Raw genomic sequence first — 20124 nt, 5'->3', positions numbered from 1 at the left:
AGGGAGTTGCCAACTTATAAATGGGATAAGTTCACTTAGGGAATAACCATGGATAAGGCAAGGCCTGAAGACTGAACTCTAAAGCACCTGAAAAAGCAGCAAGTGTGGTGGGAAGAAATCTAAGATGTCAAATAGAGGAATGTTTCAAGGAGGGGGTAATCAAATATACCAAACGCTACTGATGTGTAGTAAAAGGTGATAACTAAGCCCTGACCTATTAGATTTAGGAACATGGATGTCATCAGTGATCTTAACAACAGCAATATGGGTAGAGTGGTGAGGGCCAAGCTGCTTGGGGGAGGTTTACGAGAGAATGGGAAAAGAGGAATTAGAGAAAGTAAATATAAACAACTCTTTCAAGGAGTTTCAATGTAAAGGGGAGTAAAGAAAGAGTAGCAGCTAGAGGGAAAAGTGAAGTCAGAAGAGGTTTTTTGTTGTTGTTGTGGTTTTTTTTTTTTTTAGGGCCGCATATGTTGCCTATGGAAGTTCCCAGGCTAAGGTTGAATCGGAGCTGCAGCTGTCTGCCTAAGCCATAGTCACAGCAACACGGGATCCAGCCACATCTGTGACCTGCACCACAACTCACGGCAATGTTTTAATCCACTGAGCAAGGCCAGGGATTGAACCCACATCCTCGTGGATACTAGTCAGGTTTGTTACCACTGAGCTACAACAGGAACTCCCTTTTTTTAATGTAATAAATTAAAGTATGCTTATTCATTGATAGAAAAAATTTTAAATAAAGAAAAACATAAGAATATATATATATATATATATATATATATATATATGTATGACTAGGTCACTATGCTGTGTGGCAGAAATTGATACAACACTGTGAATCAACTATACTCTAATTTAAAAAAAGGAAAAGTGTTCCCTCTGTGGCTCAGTGGAAACAAACCCAACTAGAATCCATGAGAATGAAGATTCAATCCCAGGCGTCACTCAGTGGTTAAGGATCAGGCATTGCCTCGAACTATGGTGTAGGTGGCAGACATGGCTCAGATCCCACACTGCTGTGGCTGTGCTGGGGTCTGACAAGACCCCTAGCCTGGGAATTTACCTATGCCATGGGTGAGGCTCTAAAAAGCAAGAAAAAGAAAAAGGAAAAAGAAAAAAAAGAAAAACATGCTGCATGGGGGGGGGGGGCTTATGGAACAACGTTCATGAATAATTGAGAGGGAATTGGATTTACTAAGTAGAGCATGGGATGTACAAAAGCCAGAAGCAGTTACTTAGATGGATATGGTGGTGAAACCTTGTGGACATTCTGATTATTTCTATTTTTTTGAAAGTTAAAAGGGTGGGGGTGGTTATGGGGGTGGGTGAAGAAAGAAGAGAAGAAAATAGGACACTGTATGGGCAGCATTAACCCTCTTGAGGTCCATGATTATGAATTTAAACTTACAGCATGGCTGTGTTCTTCTCCAGCTACATTAAAATGAAGAAAAGGAGGTATAAATAAGGGAGTTCAAAGAGCTGGAACTTCACCAGGCAGATGACAAAGTCAGAGGAAGGGGTCAGCTGAGTTGAGGGTATATGCAAGATTGTGATTATAATAACAGCCCTACTGAAAAACCAATGAAAAAGTAGTAGAATTAGTAGAATGCAGGTAACAGGGGATTGAAGAAGAGTCGTAGATGTTTGGGTGGTAGAAGGAGTGGTTTGGAAGGATAGACGGTAGTGGCCAGGATGTGTAAAATTGAGTTATGAAGGTGTTTTAGTTATTGGTAAGATCAAGGTCTAGGATATAACCATGGGGGACAAATACCTCAAGGCAGGACAGAGGATATGATCACTGGGGAAGTCTAGAGCTTTGGGGAAAAAAAAACTGTCTACATAGACAGTGATATTTCTGTAAATATCACAGAAATAGTGCTAGAAAAAGTGACATGAGCTAGGAGCTAAAAACCTTAAAAGAAATGAAAGGGAATGACCCAGAAGGTCTATAGATGAGTACAAGGTAGCATCTGATGAAATTTGGAGCTGGAATGTTTATGGAGAAAAGGGATGAAAGGGGTCTGAAAAAAGCAATGAGAAGCAAGTCTCTATCCCCACCTCTAGGCCTAGATAACAAAAAGATGAAGGGAATGTTCAGAGAAGAGGCTGAGGAAAAGGGAAATCCAGTAAAAGGAGCAGGAGAAAGGCAAGGGATCTGGACAGAAAAGTAAACAAATACATGGGGCATGAGGAAGGACCCTAGAGTCCTGGGCTTCTTGTGGTAGTTAATGAAAACAGCGATAAAAGGGCTCAATTCTGATGACCTCAAGGGAAAAAGGAGTGAGGCTGCCATACCTGGGTGGGGCGGGGCAGCTGAAGAGAATTGGAGGGGAGGTTCTTTCATTCTTGTCAACAATACTGTGGATGTTGGGGAGGGACAATCTGACCTAGGCACTAATTTACTCCAGGAATATGAGAAGCACTGGGGTTCCTTCCTCCCTCCTCCCCATAGAGGCCAAAAGGTTAGAATAGTTTCTGATGATCTGTCCTTTCAACATGTGGCTTTACTCTCACTTCAAAACAACAATACCCTTTAAATTACTTTCTGTAGCTTCCAGCAGCTAGAAGATTTTGTACACATGGTGATCCTCCACCCTCCCAACCAATAGAGTGAATGTGCGAAGCAGCCAGCTAGAGCTGATGGTACAGTCTGCACCCATGAATGAGAGTGACCCCAGCCAGGTCACGCTATAACCTCTGCCTTTTGGCACAAGCCTTCCAACAAATGACATAGAAAGCCTTCAAAACCTGGCTCTGAACTCATTTTACCCATTCAAAGCTGCAGAAGCCACCACAAATGAATATATTAAAAACCTGTTAAATTTTTATGCTAAATAGTGCCCCTCCAAATTATATATTATGTGAAAATGTACATGGATCCCTTCAAGCGGCAAGTTTGTATACACCAAATTTGTGAATAAGAGTTAGCTCTAAGTAGAGTTGAATGTATGTATGTATGGACAGGTACTAAACATTAAAAAAGAAGCTTGAAGCAAATTTCTTCCTGAAGTAAAACAGAAACAGGGAAGGAGCTGCATTCCACTGTGGACAACTATTATGTGGAAGCAATTCCTCTTTTATTAGGATTACCATTTATGATAGCGAGCCTCTGAGATGGCCCCCAATGATCACCACCTTCTGGTATTCAAGCCCTGGGTGATGATTCCCCTAGAGTGAAGACTGGCTGTGGTGACTTGATTCTAGCAAACAGAAAGCAACAGAGGTGGCGGGATGTCACTGCAAAGCTCCTTCTGTGTGTCCATGTCTGTGGCTACCTGTCTGTCTCTCCCTGTCAAATGCCAGCTGCCATGTTGTAAGTTGCACTACAGAGAGGCCCACAATACCTGGAACTGAGGGGGTCCCTGGCCAAGAGCCAGCAAGGAACTGAGGCCCTTAGTCCAACAACCCACATGCAACTAAATCCTGCCAATAATAACCTTATGAGTGAGCTTGGAAATGGATTCTCCCTTGACTGAGCCTTCAGGTGAGATATGGCCCCTGCTGACACCCTGACTGCAAACTCACAAGAAACTCTAGAGCAAAGGCTCTAGCTAAGCCATACCTGAATTCCTGACCTACAGAAACTTCGAGATAATAAATATTACTTTAAGCAGCTAAGTTTGGGGGTAATTTGTTACATAACAATAAATTGACAATAAATAGACCTTCAAATTTATCACCCAAACCAAGATAATTTTTAACAGTGAAAAGAGGCCACTATTAATACTTGTCATAGAATAACACACATAAATGAGGAGAGTTGGAGATAAGCTAGACCATAGGCTCACCCTACCTTTTTTTCCTCTTCAGTGGCACAAAAGAGGAAAAAATTAGAAATAGCTCAGAAAACTGGTCAGACATAATGAAAAGGCAAACTAGAACAGTCTCTAATTGCCTTTCTGAATAAACTACCCATGTGCGGGGTGAACTGAAACCCTGACTTCTGAAAAAATTTCTTTGGGAAAGGTTTTGAATACTAAATTACTAAGTCCCAGACTTGCCACAAATGGGATTTAATTCAAATATCAGAAGTACATGTGTTCAGAAGTTTTGAAACCTCAAGTGAAACGAGTTTCCTAGACAATGAAGAGTGAGAGTTTAAGTGTTAGTAAGAAAATGCCAGGAGTTGCCATCATGGCTCAGTGGAAACAAATCTAACTAGTATCCATGAGGACATAGGTTCGATCCCTGGCCTTGCTAAGTGGGTTAAGGATCTGATGTTGCCAAGAACTGTAGCATAGGTCAAAGATGCCGCTTGGATCTGGCGTTGCTGTGGCTGTGGCATAGGCCTGCGGCTACAGCTCTAATTTGACCCCTAGCCTGGGAACCTCCATATGCCGTGGGTGCAGCCCTAAAGAGAAAAAAAAAGAAAGAAAGATAGAAAATGTCAAAGTATTTCATTAAAATCGTGCTCTATGCATATTTCATTAAAATTATGTTCTTTGTTTCCATCATACTCAGACACCGAGTAGTAGAAACAACAAGTGATTTGGCATTGAAGACAGGTCTTAATCCTAGTTCTACTACCTAGTAGCTTTGTGACTTAGGCAAAAGTAAAATTTTAGACTGTTTCTTCAAGTATAAAATGGTGATGTTAACTCATAGCTTACAGTAGTATGGATCAAATAGGGTAATGCACAGGAAAAACTATAAATGAACCATACAATAAATTTCAGGAAAATTCTATTTTTCTATAAAAAAATGTAACTACCTTAATGAGTATACTAATGCTCCTCTTATTTATATTTATAAAATCTAACTATTTAGATAACTTTCCTCAGCTGATAGCAGCTTTTTCTCAGAGCAAGCTAAGTATTTAGCAATAACTACTCATTTGAGCGAACTTAAAAATCTAAACTTTCAACTTGAGATTTTAAAAAACTGTTACAAATGTATAACGTGGAGTTCCTGTCGTGGCACAGTGGTTAACGAATCCGACTAGGAACCATGAGGCTGCAGGTTCGATCCCTGGCCTTGCTCGGTGGGTTGAGGATCAGGCATGACCGAAAGCTGTGGTGTAGGTTGCAGATACAGCTCAGATCCTGTGTTGCTGTGGCTGTGGCACAGGCCGGCGGCTACAGGTCCAATTAGACCCCCAGCCTGGGAACCTCCATATACCATGGGAGCGGCCCTAGAAAAGGCATAAAAGACCAAAAAAAAAAAAAAAAAAAAAAAGTATAAAGTAATTATTTGCAGTTTTTATTACTTTCTTTATAACTGTAGGTATTACCAAGGGACTCAGAGTATAAAAATCACAGTTAAGAATAATACCAATATAAAGTTCAAAAAGTACTCAGTTTATAGTGTTCTCTCTCCCATGTGACCAACCCCAAAAGAAAAGGTAGACAGAATACAATTTTTTTTTTTTTTTGTCTTTTTGCCATTTCTTGGGCTGCTCCCACAGCATATGGAGATTCCCAGGCTAGGGGTCGAATCAGAGCTGTAGCCACCAGCCTACACCACAGCTCATGGCAACGCCGGATCCTTAATCCACTGAGCAAGGCCAGGGATCGAACCCGCAACCTCATGGTTCCTAGTCAGATTCATTAACCACTGAGCCACGATGGGAACTCCCAGAATACAAATATTTTTACAATACCTGACACTTGTTTAGTATATTACAGTTTACAAAAGCATTTTCCTATCTATTTTCTCTCATGTGTTCTTCAGAAATATTACAGTTCTTGGAGTTCCCTCATGGCACAGCAGGTTAAGGATCCAGTGTTGTTACTGCAGCAGCTTGGGTCACTGCTGTGGCGTGGGTTTGACCCCTGGCCTGGGAACTTCCACATGCCTCGAGTGAGAAAAAAAAATTACAATTCTCAAGGGGGTATTCTGACCCCTAAGAAATGAATGTTTAAACTAATAATTGCCAGTCAAAATTTAATACATCAATTACTCCACAAACTTCTAGGAACTTCAGATAAAACTTTTCCTAATGTTGATCATTCAGCATTGTCAGGGAAAATCTTGGTTTCAGGGAGAGGAAAGAAATGCAACACAAAAAATAGAATTCTGAACTCAATAAAGCTTCAGTTTAAAATCTATTTCAGGGGAATTCCCATTGTGGTGCAGTGGAAACAAATTCGCCTAGTATCCATGAGGATGTGGATTCGGTCCCTGGCCTAGCTCAGTGGGTTAAGGATTCAGCATTGTTGTGAGCTGTGGTGTAGGTCAGAGACCCAGCTTGGATCTGGCATGGCTGTGGCTGTGGTGTGGGCTGGCAGCTGTAGCTCTGACTCAGCCCCTAGCCTGGGAACTTCCATATGCCTTGGGCGCATCCCTCAAAAAATTAATTAATTAATATCTATTTCAGGCGGAAAGTGAACAAGTGAATGTCTTTAATTTACTAAGTATTAACACTGGGTGCTAGTAATAAATAAGATAGAGTCCCTTAACCTCAAGGCATTCACAGAAGAGAAAGGAAACAGGTAAGTAAGAAAGCTACAGTTGTCACTTGTAACAGAGGATAAGTGTAACCATAAAAGTGGACACAAGATAAAAAGAAAGTTGAAGATACAATTAATTGAAGTACTAAAGTTAGGGGTGGAATAGGAAATGGTATCTAAGCAGCTAGAATGATTAATCTGAAACTTTAGCATTATTTTGCTAGGTGAAAAAAGGGAGGAAAAAAGACAAGGACTCTAGATAGCAGAGCACACGTAAGTGAGTTCAGAAGCAATGCCTGTGTTTGAGAAATGCAATTTAGCATCATAGTGATATAGTATACACTTGAGAATACAAAAGAGAGCTGAAGTAGTACTCTTTAATACAGTTAACAAATATTCAAACAGCTATGCAGGCACTGTTTAGGCAATGAACAAAGACACTCACCTTTCCTCCTTACCCCGCTGCCCTACCCCCCAACCCTGCACCAAAAGCCCACCTTTGCAGAGCTTACATTTCATCATGGGAGAAAGATAAAAAGCAATAAACACAATAAATAAATGATACAGAATATTAGAGGGCTATACATACTACGAGGGGAAATGTTTAACAGCACATTTTATTTCCATCTCCTTATACACTGCACAAGCTGTGGGGAGAAGCACAGGAGAGAAAGAGCGAGGAGGTATACTAACAGATGATACCATCCAAAGAACCCCAACTCTCAGCATCTCAGTAGTTCTAAACAGGGACAAATACATTTTGTAAATCTATGGAAGCAATTTTGGCTGTCAAAATGATGACAGGTGCTACTGATATCTAGTGGGCAAGGACTAAGGATGCTAGATGTCCTATAGCGAGTGGGACAACTGGCCTACATCCCAAAAGACTTTCCACTATGTGGTCATGTGGAAATATAAATTTTAATTATCTGAACCTAGCATCTAACTCCATTTTACATATGAACACAAAATATATTTCATATCATTTTAATACACAATTTTCCAAGAATGCAACTCCCATATGAATACAGAGAAGGTTGTATTTTGTCTTGTTAGGAACTTTACCAAAAGTCTTTCATTTCAGAAAGTCACATCAAAAACAATATCACTTATTGTATTTACATAACCAACACATCATAACTATATCAGCCTGTAATGCAGTCATAGCTAAAATACCCTAATTTGAAAATATATCACTACTTTATTATTTCTTTCTAGTATATCAGTACCTGAATATTTACTCTTTCAATGACATAGTTTCCTCCTCTTTGTCCTTTTACACAACTGGGGAAGCCCTGACCTCTCAATAAGTAATTAAGACTGAAAATTAGATTTTACATGTTAAGAGAACTTACTTTAAAATAAACAGCAAATACATCAGTGCTCATAAAATATGAAAATAAAATTCTAAAATGTAAGGCACAAATTTTTGTTTTAATTAGGTGTTTGGAAATATGACTGTGACACTTTATAAATAATAGTATATGATAGTGGACAAGTCAGTCTCTTGTTCCCAGTTCCCCCCACCCCCCAAAAAATGACAAGGACGAATTGAAAATTATCTGCAGCTTTCTTTCAAGCAAAGATGCCATAATTTTACTCATACTAAGGGGTTTTTTGTTTGTTTGTTTGTTTTTGCATAACAGGAAAACCAGAGCACAGTAAGATGAAAACAGATATGAAGAGTGGCCTTTACTTTCTCTGCAGTTTTTAACATAATAAAATATTATTGTCCTCGTACACAGTAACAACATGCTATAAACATGCTTTGGTGGTCTCAAGAACTGGAAGCAATTTAGCATTCATACTTCTTTCTAACCAAGTACCGCAATGTTTATTCTTCTAAAGTATGTTATAAATCACAAAGAGCTATTTTGGGTCTACATGACTTTTAAAGTTTTTTCTCACCATTAAATTCTATTCATTTAGTCTTCAATGTAGACAAGAATGTCTGAAGACTGGGGCCAAGAAGAGATCCCTCTGGACAGAGTAAATGAACTATATAAGGATTTATGTTGCAAAACAGCAGAATTTGGAAGTCCAAGGAAGCAGGAGCCTTATCTGGGATGCTGGAGTGACAAGGCTTGTAAGTTATAAAGACTGAGAGTTCTGTGGGTTGGTGACCTACATATTACCTACCAAGATGATACGATAGCCCAGGAAATCCAGTAGGATTCAAATGCCTACTTCTCAATCCTGCCATAACAGAGTGATGCTATGCAGACATGGGTGCAATATCGTCCTGGACTATAGAATAGTTTAAAGTATTCTTCAAAATTGCAATCACGTAATGACTTAGAGATCCAGGGTACCATCTTTCATGGTACACCTCAGAGGTGATATAATCCAGACAGGCTAGCTGCTTCCTAATTTAAAAAAGGCCTCTTTTGTTTCAGAGTCTTAAGAGGCAGTAAATAACCTTGCCTCGGAGCTCTCCATGGTGCTTGATTCATACTAGCCCATCACTTTCAGCAAGTGGTGCACTAGCTTTCCGAATATAGCACCACTCAGTATCTGTTTGACCCATCATCCACATTGTGGCCTATGACTACTGTGCCAATATCATGGGCCAGTTGTAATTTCTGTCCATTCTACTTTGCCTGTTTTCAGACCTACAAATGCCTTACTTTATCCTTGCTTGGATCTCTCGCATCTAGCTCTGCCTCCCAGGCCTGCTATAGCATCTGCTACACAAAGACCTTTCAGTAGATACAGCACACCTTGCAGAAGAAAGATCACTGGCCTGCTCCAGGCAAAAAAATCATAGTTTTTCAGGGCCAAGTCCTACACATGATACCTTACATGAGTTTTAAAACCTGTTGTTACAATCTTTATCATTCCACAAAGATTTTAAATGAGTACTAAATTTTGCTATATATATATATATTATATATATATATATATGTACATGTTTCTGTGACTGACTTTGGAATGAATAAAGAGTAGAAAGTGTTAACTCAAAATTTATGCATTGATTTCAGGAAATCCATGAGCCCTTGAAATTATGTGATTCTTTAGTCAGATGCATGTTTTTCTGGGGAAGACAGTGTTGACCCTCTTACCCTTAAAAGATTAAGAATAACTGATCAATGTGCTGATGACTCCCAATAATAATCATCTCCCTAGGTTTAAGCACTAGACCTTTAACTTGTGGTTTAATAAATATATTTGGTCTTTGTCCCGGTTCCTGGCCCTGAAACCCTTGAAATTTCCTGGGTGATATGAATGTTTTCGCTTATTCCTAAGGAGCACCTTTTGAGCACACCTGAGTTTATGTTAATGAATAATTAGGCTGGGGCCCCTAGACAGCCTCAAGACAGACCGGTTACAGAAAGACCAAGTGATTAGAGGGCTGGAATTTTCAGTCCCATCTACCTTCCTCTGGGAAGTGGAAGAGTGGGAGCGTGAGATTAAAGCTCTATAAAAAAAACTTCTGAATAAAATGTGATGAGCGTTCAAATAGGTGAATGGATTCACAAGCCAGGAAAGTGGTGCACCAGAGTTCCACTGGGACAGAAGTTCCTGCATTTGGGACCTTTCTGGATCTTGTCTTATGTACCTCTTCATCTGACTGTTCATCTGAATTCTTTATAATAAACCAGTAACCGTTTTGCTGAGCAAATAAACCTTTCTAACAAATGACTGAATCTGAGGACAGAGTCATGGGAACCCTTGATTTATAAGTGCGCAGTCAGAGGACAGGAGAACAACATGCTGCCTGAAGTGGGGGCAGTCTTGAAGGGCTGCCCTTAAGCTGTGGGATCTGATACTGTTTCCATAAGATAGTTTCAGAATTGGGTTAAATTGTAGGACACTCAGCTGGTGTCCAGAGAATTGGAGAATTGCTTGATGGCGTGGAACACATTCCAGAATATCCAACTGCCTACTGGACACCTCTAAATAGATTTCCGGAAAACACTTTATACTCAGCATGTCCAAAATGAAACTAATTGTTCGGCCTTACTCCTCTAACATAATTCTCTCCCAACCCTCGCTATCTCAGTAGAGGATATCACCCAGCTATAAAGCTAAAAATCTTGTCAATCATGCTTGATTATGATTATGACTCTTACCTTTTCCTCATTCCCCTTATCCAGCCATGTCTTACAACTTTCTGAAAGCCTAATAAATTCTTAAAACACTCCTGAAGCAAAAGAATCATATGTTCTGTAATCATTTTGCAGGTGGTAAAGATCTCCAAATATTAATATATGCTATAGGCTAGAGACTCTTCCCACTGGACCATAACTTTCCATTTTTAATAGAAAGCATAACACTGTCTCACCATTCCCCTTCCCCCAAGAGCTGTATTACAAATATACAAGAGAATGCAGCTCTTTATTCTTCTGAGTTTATGAAATGAGGTCAAAACAGTTTTCCTTTATCAAAGTGACAAGTGGGGGCTGTTTCTGCAAAACAGCTCTTATTTAGAATACTTTTCATTCCTATCTAACAACAATCCTAAGGATTACTGCACTACTGCTCAGTAAGGGCAGCTATCCTCCAATTTCCAGAAGATAATAGGAATCTTCCTTTGTCAATAATTTCCTATCTTTACCCAGAAGCCAATATGAAAGACGGCACTGCAAAATAATGGCCAAATCAGAAATCAAGAAGATACAAGTCAAAATAACTGAAATTCCTGGCTCCTGGCACTACTTTAAAATTATTAATAAGGTGTTCCCGCTGTGGCACCGTGGGTTAAGAATCCAGTGATCCTTTTAAGTCCAGTTACCAATTTAAAAAAAAAAAACAAAACAAGAAAACAAAACAACAACAACAAAAAAAACAGGTCATGCTTTTGGTGTCATGTCTAAGAATTCTCCACCAAGTCCACTGTTCTGCAGATTTTCTGTTCATTCTAAAAGTTTTTTTTTTAATATTTTACAGTTAAATCTATGATCCATTTTGAATTAATTTTTGAACCAAGTGTAAAACTGAGATTAAAGTTCATTTTTTAACCTATATTTAAGAGAATGAAAAGATAAGCTACAGACTGAGAGAAAATATTTGCAAAGCATCTGACAAAGGACTCATAACTAGAATATAAAAAGAGCTTTCAAAACTCAACAGTCAAAAATCAAACAGTCCAATTTGAAAGTAGGGAAAAGAATATGAAAAAAAATTGACTAAAACATTTTATTCATATTTCAATGATGGCAAATCAGTAATGAAATTATTTGTGACATTAATAATCATTACAGAAATGCAAATTAAGACCATGATGAGATATCACTATACATCTATTAGAAGAGCTAAAATAAAAAATTATGACATACCAAATGAGCATGCAAAGAAACTGGATCTCTCATACATTACTATAAAATGGTACAGCCACTCTAGAAGAGTTTGTCAATTTCTTTAAGAATTAAACATACATTTACCATACAACCTAGCAATTGCACTCCTTTCACTTATCTCAGAGATACAAAAAGTTATGTCCACACAAAAACCAATACACATTTGTCCATAGCAGGTTAACAGCCAAAAACTGGAAACCAAAATTTCTAATCGGTGATCAGTTAAACTATCTTTTAAACAACCACATTATATATCCCTACCATGGAATACTACTCAGCAGTAAAAAGGAACAAACTACTGATACACACAACAGCTTGGATGAAACTCCAGGGCATTATGATGAGTGAAAAAAGCCAATCTCAAAAGGTTCACATGTTATATGACTTCACTTATGTAACATTATAGAAAAGGACAAATTACAGAGATGGAGAAGAGATCAGCTGCCACTGGGGGTTAGAGATAACAGTAGGAATGGGGGAGTAGGTAGGTGTGACTATAAAGAGGTAGCATGAGGGAGATCTTGACTGTGGTATTACACAAACACACATGTGATAAAATGATACAAAACTACACATGTATCTACACCAATACCAATTTTCTGGTTTCGATATCATACTATAGTTATGTAAAATGTGACCAATGGGGGAAAATGGGTGCAGTATACACAGGGATCTCTCTGTATTATCTTTGCAACTTTCTGTGAATCTATAATTATCTCAAAATTAAAATTTTAAAAATGTAATCAATGTAAAATCACCCAAAAGTGTGGAAACATGGGAAAATTTATAAATCAGTTGAAAAGAGTGATGTAATGCTAAATGCAAACAAGTAGGGATGGGGTAATTGTGGTGAAACCTAAAAAACACCTGGAGATTTTGTCCAACTCCTCCAAACAGACAGTTGAATCAAATATTTATTGAGAATCCACAAATGCAAGACATACTGCTATAAATAGTAGTTGATTAAGAAGAAAAAGCCAAGCACTTACCTTTGAATTAATTTATTCCCTAAGTAGATAGAATAATTATTGAAAGCCTCAGGGCCTCTGCAAAAGCAGTTCCCTTTTGCCTGGAATGCTCTTCTGTTTTTCCAGTTAGTTCTTACTCATCCTTGAACTCTCAGCTCATTGTCACTTCTTCAGGGAAACCCTCCCTGGCTCTCTTCACTGCCCTCCATATTAGACCATATTTCCCTATTATATGCTTATACAACATCCTATATTTTTCATTCATAACACTGATCACCATTTATACAGAACTGTCTGATATCCATTTCTCCCATCAGGCTGAAATCTCTAAGAGGGCAGAGACAGTCTATGTAGCTCACCACTGTATTCCCAAACCCAACACCAGGCCTGGCAAATGACAGAAGCTCAAAATATGTTACACAAATAAACCCACACAAAGCTACATTTCATACGTGCAAATGAACAAGCAGACAATAAGAATTACTGGGGTTTCGAAGAACCCAAGATCACCTCAACTTGAGAAAGCCAGTTTATATGTGATAGAACTTTTAAGCAGAGGATAAAGAATCTTATATCAAAAGCTGAATGTGAACATCAGTCTTTTAGCAATAGGAACTCATTGAAGAACTGAAACAGGGAAGTGTACAATGTGTTGTACAGGAAAATTAATGTGGAGAAGGGACTCTGACTGAGAGGAAAAGACACTAGAGGCAGTAAAAACCAACTGCAAGGACACTGTGGTAATGCAGGTACAAAATGATAAGGTCTGAAGAAGAGGGTGGTCTTGGGAACAGACAGATGTGAAGAACACTAAGAATGAAGAGATGACAGAACTTAAGGACTGATTAGCTATAGGAGCATCAAAGGGGGAAGAGTTAAAGATGATCCAAGTGGTTTAACAGTGGGTAATTCATAAAAGATAGTACCATTAACAGAAATGGGAATTCAGGACTAAGTTCTCTTAGAAGGAAAGTGCTTTGTTGGAAGTTTAAAGATGTATGATTTAAAGATGTAAGACTTCAAGAAGTCACACTGTCAAGAAGTCACAGTCAAGGCTGATAATGTAGATGTGTAAGTTGATTACACTCAAAGTAATAAGAATGAATGAGGAGCGGCCCTAGAAATGGCAGACAAAAAAAAAAAAAAAAAAGAATGAATTAGCTCTCTCAGAGAGAAGAAGGTATAAAGGGACTTGAATGGAAATCCTTGATCTGGCGTTGCTGTGAGCTGTGGTGTAGGTTGCAGATTTGGCTTGGATTTGGCATTGCTGTGGTGTAGGCCGGCGGCTACAGCTCAGATTAGATCCCTTGCCTGGGAACCTCCATATGCCTCAGCTGCAGCCCTAGAAAACATAAAAAGACAAAAAAAAAAAAAAAAAAATTTCATCTACCCCTTGTATGAATTATGTTCATCAGGCTACTGAGTCACTTGGACTGTCAGCTCCCTGAAGGCACAGCTGATCACATCTGTGCATCCCCTAAAGTGGATTGTATACGACTCGTGCACAATAAGTAGCCTAGTAAAGGAGTCAAATGTTTGCAAGATAGTTTCTGATTATTAATTCCTATTTCACCTGCACTTTGTATATCAAAAAGTGGGGCCCAAGGTAGTACTTTGAAAGGTACAGGCTTCATTTTATAATATTTAAACTCAATGAGTTTAGAGAGTTTAAATCATTTACTCAAAGCTCTGATTTCCCAAGGCTCTAAAATTGAAGAACTGAAAGACCACACTTCGGACTGTGAAAACCTTTAAAAAAAAAAAAATAAAACAAACCAATGAGACCAGGGCTAAAGCAAATGCCCACCACAAGGACGGAATACTCTTCAAGAAGTTTTCAAATACAGTTAAATAGGAAATATTATTTATCAAGGGAGTGAAACAAATAAAAAAATTAAATTGTACACTATACAAATCAATAATGTGTGAAAACTAAAGAAGCTTCAAGTGAAATGAAGGATGAATGAGATAATTAAAGGAAATTGAGAACAGTCAGGATGCATGGTTGAAAAAAAAAAAAAAAAGACGTAACTAGGGAAAAGTCATTGGCCCCATCCCACGAAACAGTCCAGGTGTCAGAGGTGGAGTAATTGAATTTATTTCAACGCTTAGGTGAACAGTTTTTCCCCAATTGCAGTTTAAAAATAAGGGACTACTAAAACGGATCAAAGGAAGGACAAATTTGCGCACAGCTCCCTCCCCACCAAATAAATTATCAAGGTGGAGTATGCCACAATACTCTAACCAAGTATTGCAGCAAACGTCCTAAGTGCTTCCAGATAGGTGAGAGTGTTTGCGGAAGTCAGGGAAGAAAAAAGAAATCATTTGGACACAGACTGTAGGAACCTGACAAGTCATCTAGAATCCAACCATCCCTCTCAGCATCAGACCGACTTCCACAACAAGTCTAAAAAGATAGACAAATCAGCCTTTGACCACTTGTTTCTAACAACAGCAAATGGACCACTGGTAAACTGGCCATCCTCAGAGTTGGACAGTTCTAATTTGCGGCAAAACTTTTCTAAGTTATCTCCTAGTAACTTTCACCCCTGATCCTGGTTCTCTCAAGAGCAACATCGAAAGTCCTGTTTTGGTTTTATTTTTAAACTTAAGCAGACAAACTAGGTATTACTTCTAAAAATAGTAGGAAAATTTGACCGCTCGCTTTTTTCAATGTTTGACTCCCCTTGAAGGAAAGCGGAATGCCAGGCACAGGTTCCTTTAGACTGAGAGCTACGACCTCCAGAGCAAAGCGAAGGAAAAAGGCTTAAATAACTACATACACCAGGAGACGTTGCAGCTGATAAGGCTCCGTTGCCAAGAGGCAAACAGCTCTAGCCTATGACCGGGTGCTGGGAAGCAATAGATACCACACAGACCTGGCCTGGCAGCCCCAAGACTGTGGGAGCCAAGGAGCCTCTACCAGTTTTTGCGATAGCCGCGGGGGACTGGGTGGGCGCTCATCCCCAGGCCAGCAGCGAGCCCTGCGCCTCGCAGAGTAGAGCGCTCGGCCCCGGAGAAGCGGCATCGCTAAGAGAAAGGCACGGGGAAACGCCTGGCAAAGCCCAAGCCGCGCCGCCGGGCCGGCCGCCCGTAAGCCCACTCTCCCCGCCCGCTGTCCTGAGAACCTGCACCGGTGAGCGTTCCCGTACTTGGAGCCGTTTCTGGCTCGGCCGGGATCCAGACTATCCCGCCCGCCCACCCACCCACCCACCCTCGCTCCCTCCCCGGCCCAGAGCTGAGCAGAAGACCACCTCAAGGGGTGGTGCCCAGAAGGCACGTCGCGTTTGTGGTGAACGCTGCGAGCTGGGCCTGAGCTCCCGGGCTGGCGCGCGGGCCAGCGGCTGCGGCGGGTCACTCACCGAGAGGACGCTCATGCGGATTGGGGTCTCCAACAGGCACGCCATCTTGAGCCTTCCCACCCGGCTGCAGCCGGCGCCGGCGCGGGGGCCGGCACTTTCGACAGCCAACTATTAGGCCAACCACAGGTACCTCTTCAGAAAATGAGGCAGGTAGGTGAGAACAGACCACGCTCTAGACACTGCTGAAGTACGGCCGGGGCCCGCAGAGGGAGAGCAAAGGGAAACCGCGCCAGGGACCTCGTTACGAATCGTTTTTTCAGAAACGGCAGCTACGCTCAGCCTGGGTTAGAGGTGGGAGCGGGCAGCAGTTTCCGCATGCGCAAAGGAGGTCTGCCGGCCCCACCTGCGGCTCTCGGTGGGGGAGCTTCAGGGGCGGAGTCTCGCGGCTAGCTGCACAGATCCTTTCGTTGCAACTTCTGAGTTCGCGTATTCATTATTCCGAAAAACTGGTGTGTGGAGCCACCTACGTAATTTGAAATTCGCTTTCTCATTCATTATCTCAGTCCTTTGCACCAGACTCCTAGCGTCGTTATTATCTCCATTTTACAGATGGAGAAACTGTGGTCTCAGAACCACGTCTTCTGTCGCCAGTAAGAGTGTTTCACGATCCACCGATGAAGTGTGACCCGTTTCAACATTATCTACCTGACCCTTTTATTCTAGTGTAGTATTAAGAATATATACTCTAAAGCCAGAATGCCTGAGTTTAATCCTTGCTACTTCACAGTACCATTACCCCGGCAAGTTACACTCCTAAGGTTTGCTTTTGTGTAAAGTAAGGGGTTGTGAGGTTGGAGAATGTAAAGCTCTTAGAACATGCCTGGAACGTAGAAAGCGTTATTATCTGTGTTAGTATTCTCCAGGCTCTGAGTCAAGTAGGAAAAAAAAAAAAAAAATATATATATATATATATATATATATATATATAGGGGCAAATATCTGACTAATTCGTGCTAAAACGCTTTGATAACTGAAGCCAAATAAAAACATGCTTCTAATTCTATTTTCTCATGGATGGATTCAGCTCTTTTCACTCCTTTTCTGTGTGTGGACAAAACTGCCATAGACAGGTTTCAACTATTTGCTGCTTTCAATCAGTAAGGTTTTCTTTTGCAGGATGATTGCAATGAACCTGTTACATTACTTGTCTTTTTTCCATTGCTATAACCACTCCCTAATTCAGGTTGGTATTACCTCTCCCCTGGACCAAAGTCTTCCAACTGATGTTGTAACTCTAGCCTCTCCACTTTACTCCTCACTGCTTTCCAATCTTGGCCCTGTACTTAGTTTCTAAATTCATTGTAGCCCTAAACATCTTTGCTTATGGGCCTGTGTTCTCCAACTAACTGTTGACTTTTTGGAAAGCGGAATCTCATTCTAATTTTCTTTCTGCTGCAACACTGTTTCCCAAACTTCAGTAATCTGCAGTCCAGCCACACAATCTTTGCCAATCTACACCCAGGTATTATTACACACTCAATATTTTTCTTTAAAGCCAATTTCAACTCATTATATAATTTTGGCCGCAGCCTAAGCCATAATACTCTGAAAAATCAAGCGTATTTTTGCTCCTTATTTTTATTCTAGTACGTATTAACATAACTACAAAGATGTTTAAGTGTTCATTCGTGTATCCTCTACAGTCATGTCATGTATTGCAGCAGAGCACAGCATAACCCTTATACAAAGCATACAGAGGTATCAACTAAATTTTCAGTTGACCTTTGTATGATGTAGAATTGTTACAGCTGTATTTGATCTCCACTTCATTAATTAGCTCCAGCAATACATCCTCCAGGAAGCCCTTCTGGTAAGGTCAGGTGATCCCTCCCCCATGTCTTCATGCATCATTCTGTTCTTGCTACTAATGTAGCATCTCCAACAATAGACTATAACCTGGGAGGTAATGTTTTACTTGTCTTCCCATCACACACTTCAGAGCAAGCACTAGGGATTTTGTCTTCTAGCAATTTTATCTCATCTAGCATAGAATGAATTTTTGACTTAGTTTGGGTGCCCTCAAAGGCAGATCCTGGGACAGGGATTTGGGTGCAGGTGGTTTATTTGGGAAGTGTTTCCATGGAACAGAACTGATGGATCAGGGAGAATGAGAGAAAAGAAGAAACAATCAGTTTAAGGGTCTGTTGCTGAAGTCGCTGCTTATTCCTTGAGGACCCTGAGAAACATACGGCATGCTCCTCTAGACAGCCGTATTGAAGTTGGAGCATTATCCACCACTCTCATCCTGTAGTGGTTGAAGATTTCCCTAATGCTGTTAATTCCTACCCTCCTATATTGTATTTGTACAAGGAACAGAGAGGGCTTCCTTAAGCTGATGCAGAAAAGCAGAATCTGTAGGCTCACTTTCGGGGTAGGATATGGGCAGTATGCATCTGAATTGCAGCAGAATTATTATTAAAGTTGTGGCTGAAATCAGAGTCTGGAGGGACTAGGGAATATGACTCAAGGCATCCAATATCTCTGCTACTGAAGCTTTTCTGTTTTATTTCCAGAAGACTGACGTGGCTATTTTGCAGGAAGGAAGCATTGATTAGCAAATCCCTAAGCCTGGGGATCAAGAATCTCATTTCTAGTTCAATTTTTGCTGTTAATTAACCTCAGGTACACCCTTCGAAGGTAAAAATGAGTAGAAATTGGGGAGTAAGAAAAATTTCTGGTTCAGCCTCCATGTAACAGCAGCAACAAAACAGTTAACTTTGGCACTGTGATAGAGGCAAATAGCCACATGGACTCCACTGCAAACAGGAGTGAAATTTCTCCCTATCCTTCCATATTTCAGAGCAGTATTAATTTCTGGGAAAAAATGACAACAAAGTGTGAGTTTAAGAAAAAGTAGAAATACACAAACAAAAGTAAGTAGCAAAACAGAGTTCCTTGTTGTGGCTCAGCAGTAACGAACCCAACTAGTATCCATGAGGATTTGGATTTGACCCTGGCCCCACTCAGTGGGTTAAGGATCTGGCATTGCTGTGAGCTGTAGTGTGCATTGCAGATGGGGCTTGGATTCCGAGTTGCTGTGGCATAGCCTGGTGACTGCAGGTCCTATTCAACCCCTAGCCTGGGAACTACCATATGCTGCACCTGTGGTCCTAAAAAGCAATAAATAAATAAGAAAAGAAAAAGGAAAAAAGTAGCAAGAAATGAATCTGAAAGGTATATATAAGTGTCTAAATGGAGCTGCCAGCATAGAGATATAAAGCCATGTTTTTGAAAGTAGCAACATACTCATGAAGAAAAAGAAAAAAAGAAGAAAGAGGAGGAGAGGGAGGACGGAAGGAATAAAATACTCTTTATAACTGAATAACTGATATGGTCTAATTCCAACTTACAAATATAGAAGAAATGATGGAATTTGAAAACCATCCCTTGACAACCATATAAGTTATTATTGTTTGAGGCAAGAATTGTCAATGGGTGCTAAAGCTAATTGTGGAAATAACATGAGAAGCAGTACCTCCCTACAAGTTACTAATGATTGTAGAGAAACTTGGTAGATGCCACTTTATTCAAGTGATTCTAATTAATATCACCATGAGCGGGATAAGTAGACACCATGATATAATGCACCAAGAAGGACACAACATCACTTCTGTGGTATTCCTGCCAAAAATGCATAGGTGTAAGCAGGAGGCAACATTAGACAAATTGTGCTTGAGCGACATACAACAAAATAAAACATCTACACCCTTGAAAATTGACAAGAAAGACAAAAAAATCTGAGGAATTAAGAGTTCCATTGTGACTCAGGGGTAATGAACTTGACTAGTATCTGTGAGGACTTGCATTTGATCCCTGACCTCACTCAGTGGCTTAAGGATCTGGTGTTGCCATGAGATGGGGTTCAGATCTAGGAGTTGCTATGACTGTGGCACAGACTGGTGGCTACAGTTCCAATTCTACCCCTATCCTTGGAACTTCCATATTCCTTGGGTATTGCCCTAAAGAGACAAAAACAAAAACAAAACAAAACAAAAACAAAACAAAACGAAACAAAAAAAACAAACCTGAGAAATTTCTCCAGACTAAGGAAAACTAAAATGACAAGATAACTAAATGCCACTCATGATCTAGGATTGAATCC

At 40.1% G+C, this 20124-nt stretch overlaps 1 protein-coding gene across 1 annotated transcript in view; it reads right to left on the bottom strand.

Annotated features, from left to right (window-relative positions):
- ARMC8 (armadillo repeat containing 8) overlaps positions 1–16321 on the bottom strand; it is a 103017-nt gene extending 86696 nt beyond the window's left edge. The window contains 1 exon segment of the mRNA XM_021069500.1: positions 16023–16321. Within this exon segment, the coding sequence (XP_020925159.1) occupies positions 16023–16067 (45 nt within the window). The 5' untranslated portion in view covers positions 16068–16321.

This window comes from Sus scrofa, chromosome 13, assembly GCF_000003025.6.
Source record: "Sus scrofa isolate TJ Tabasco breed Duroc chromosome 13, Sscrofa11.1, whole genome shotgun sequence".
Taxonomy (NCBI): Eukaryota; Metazoa; Chordata; class Mammalia; order Artiodactyla; family Suidae; genus Sus; species Sus scrofa.
The sequence above is the reverse complement of the archived record's forward strand: the minus strand, read 5'-3'. Positions and strand labels throughout refer to the sequence as shown.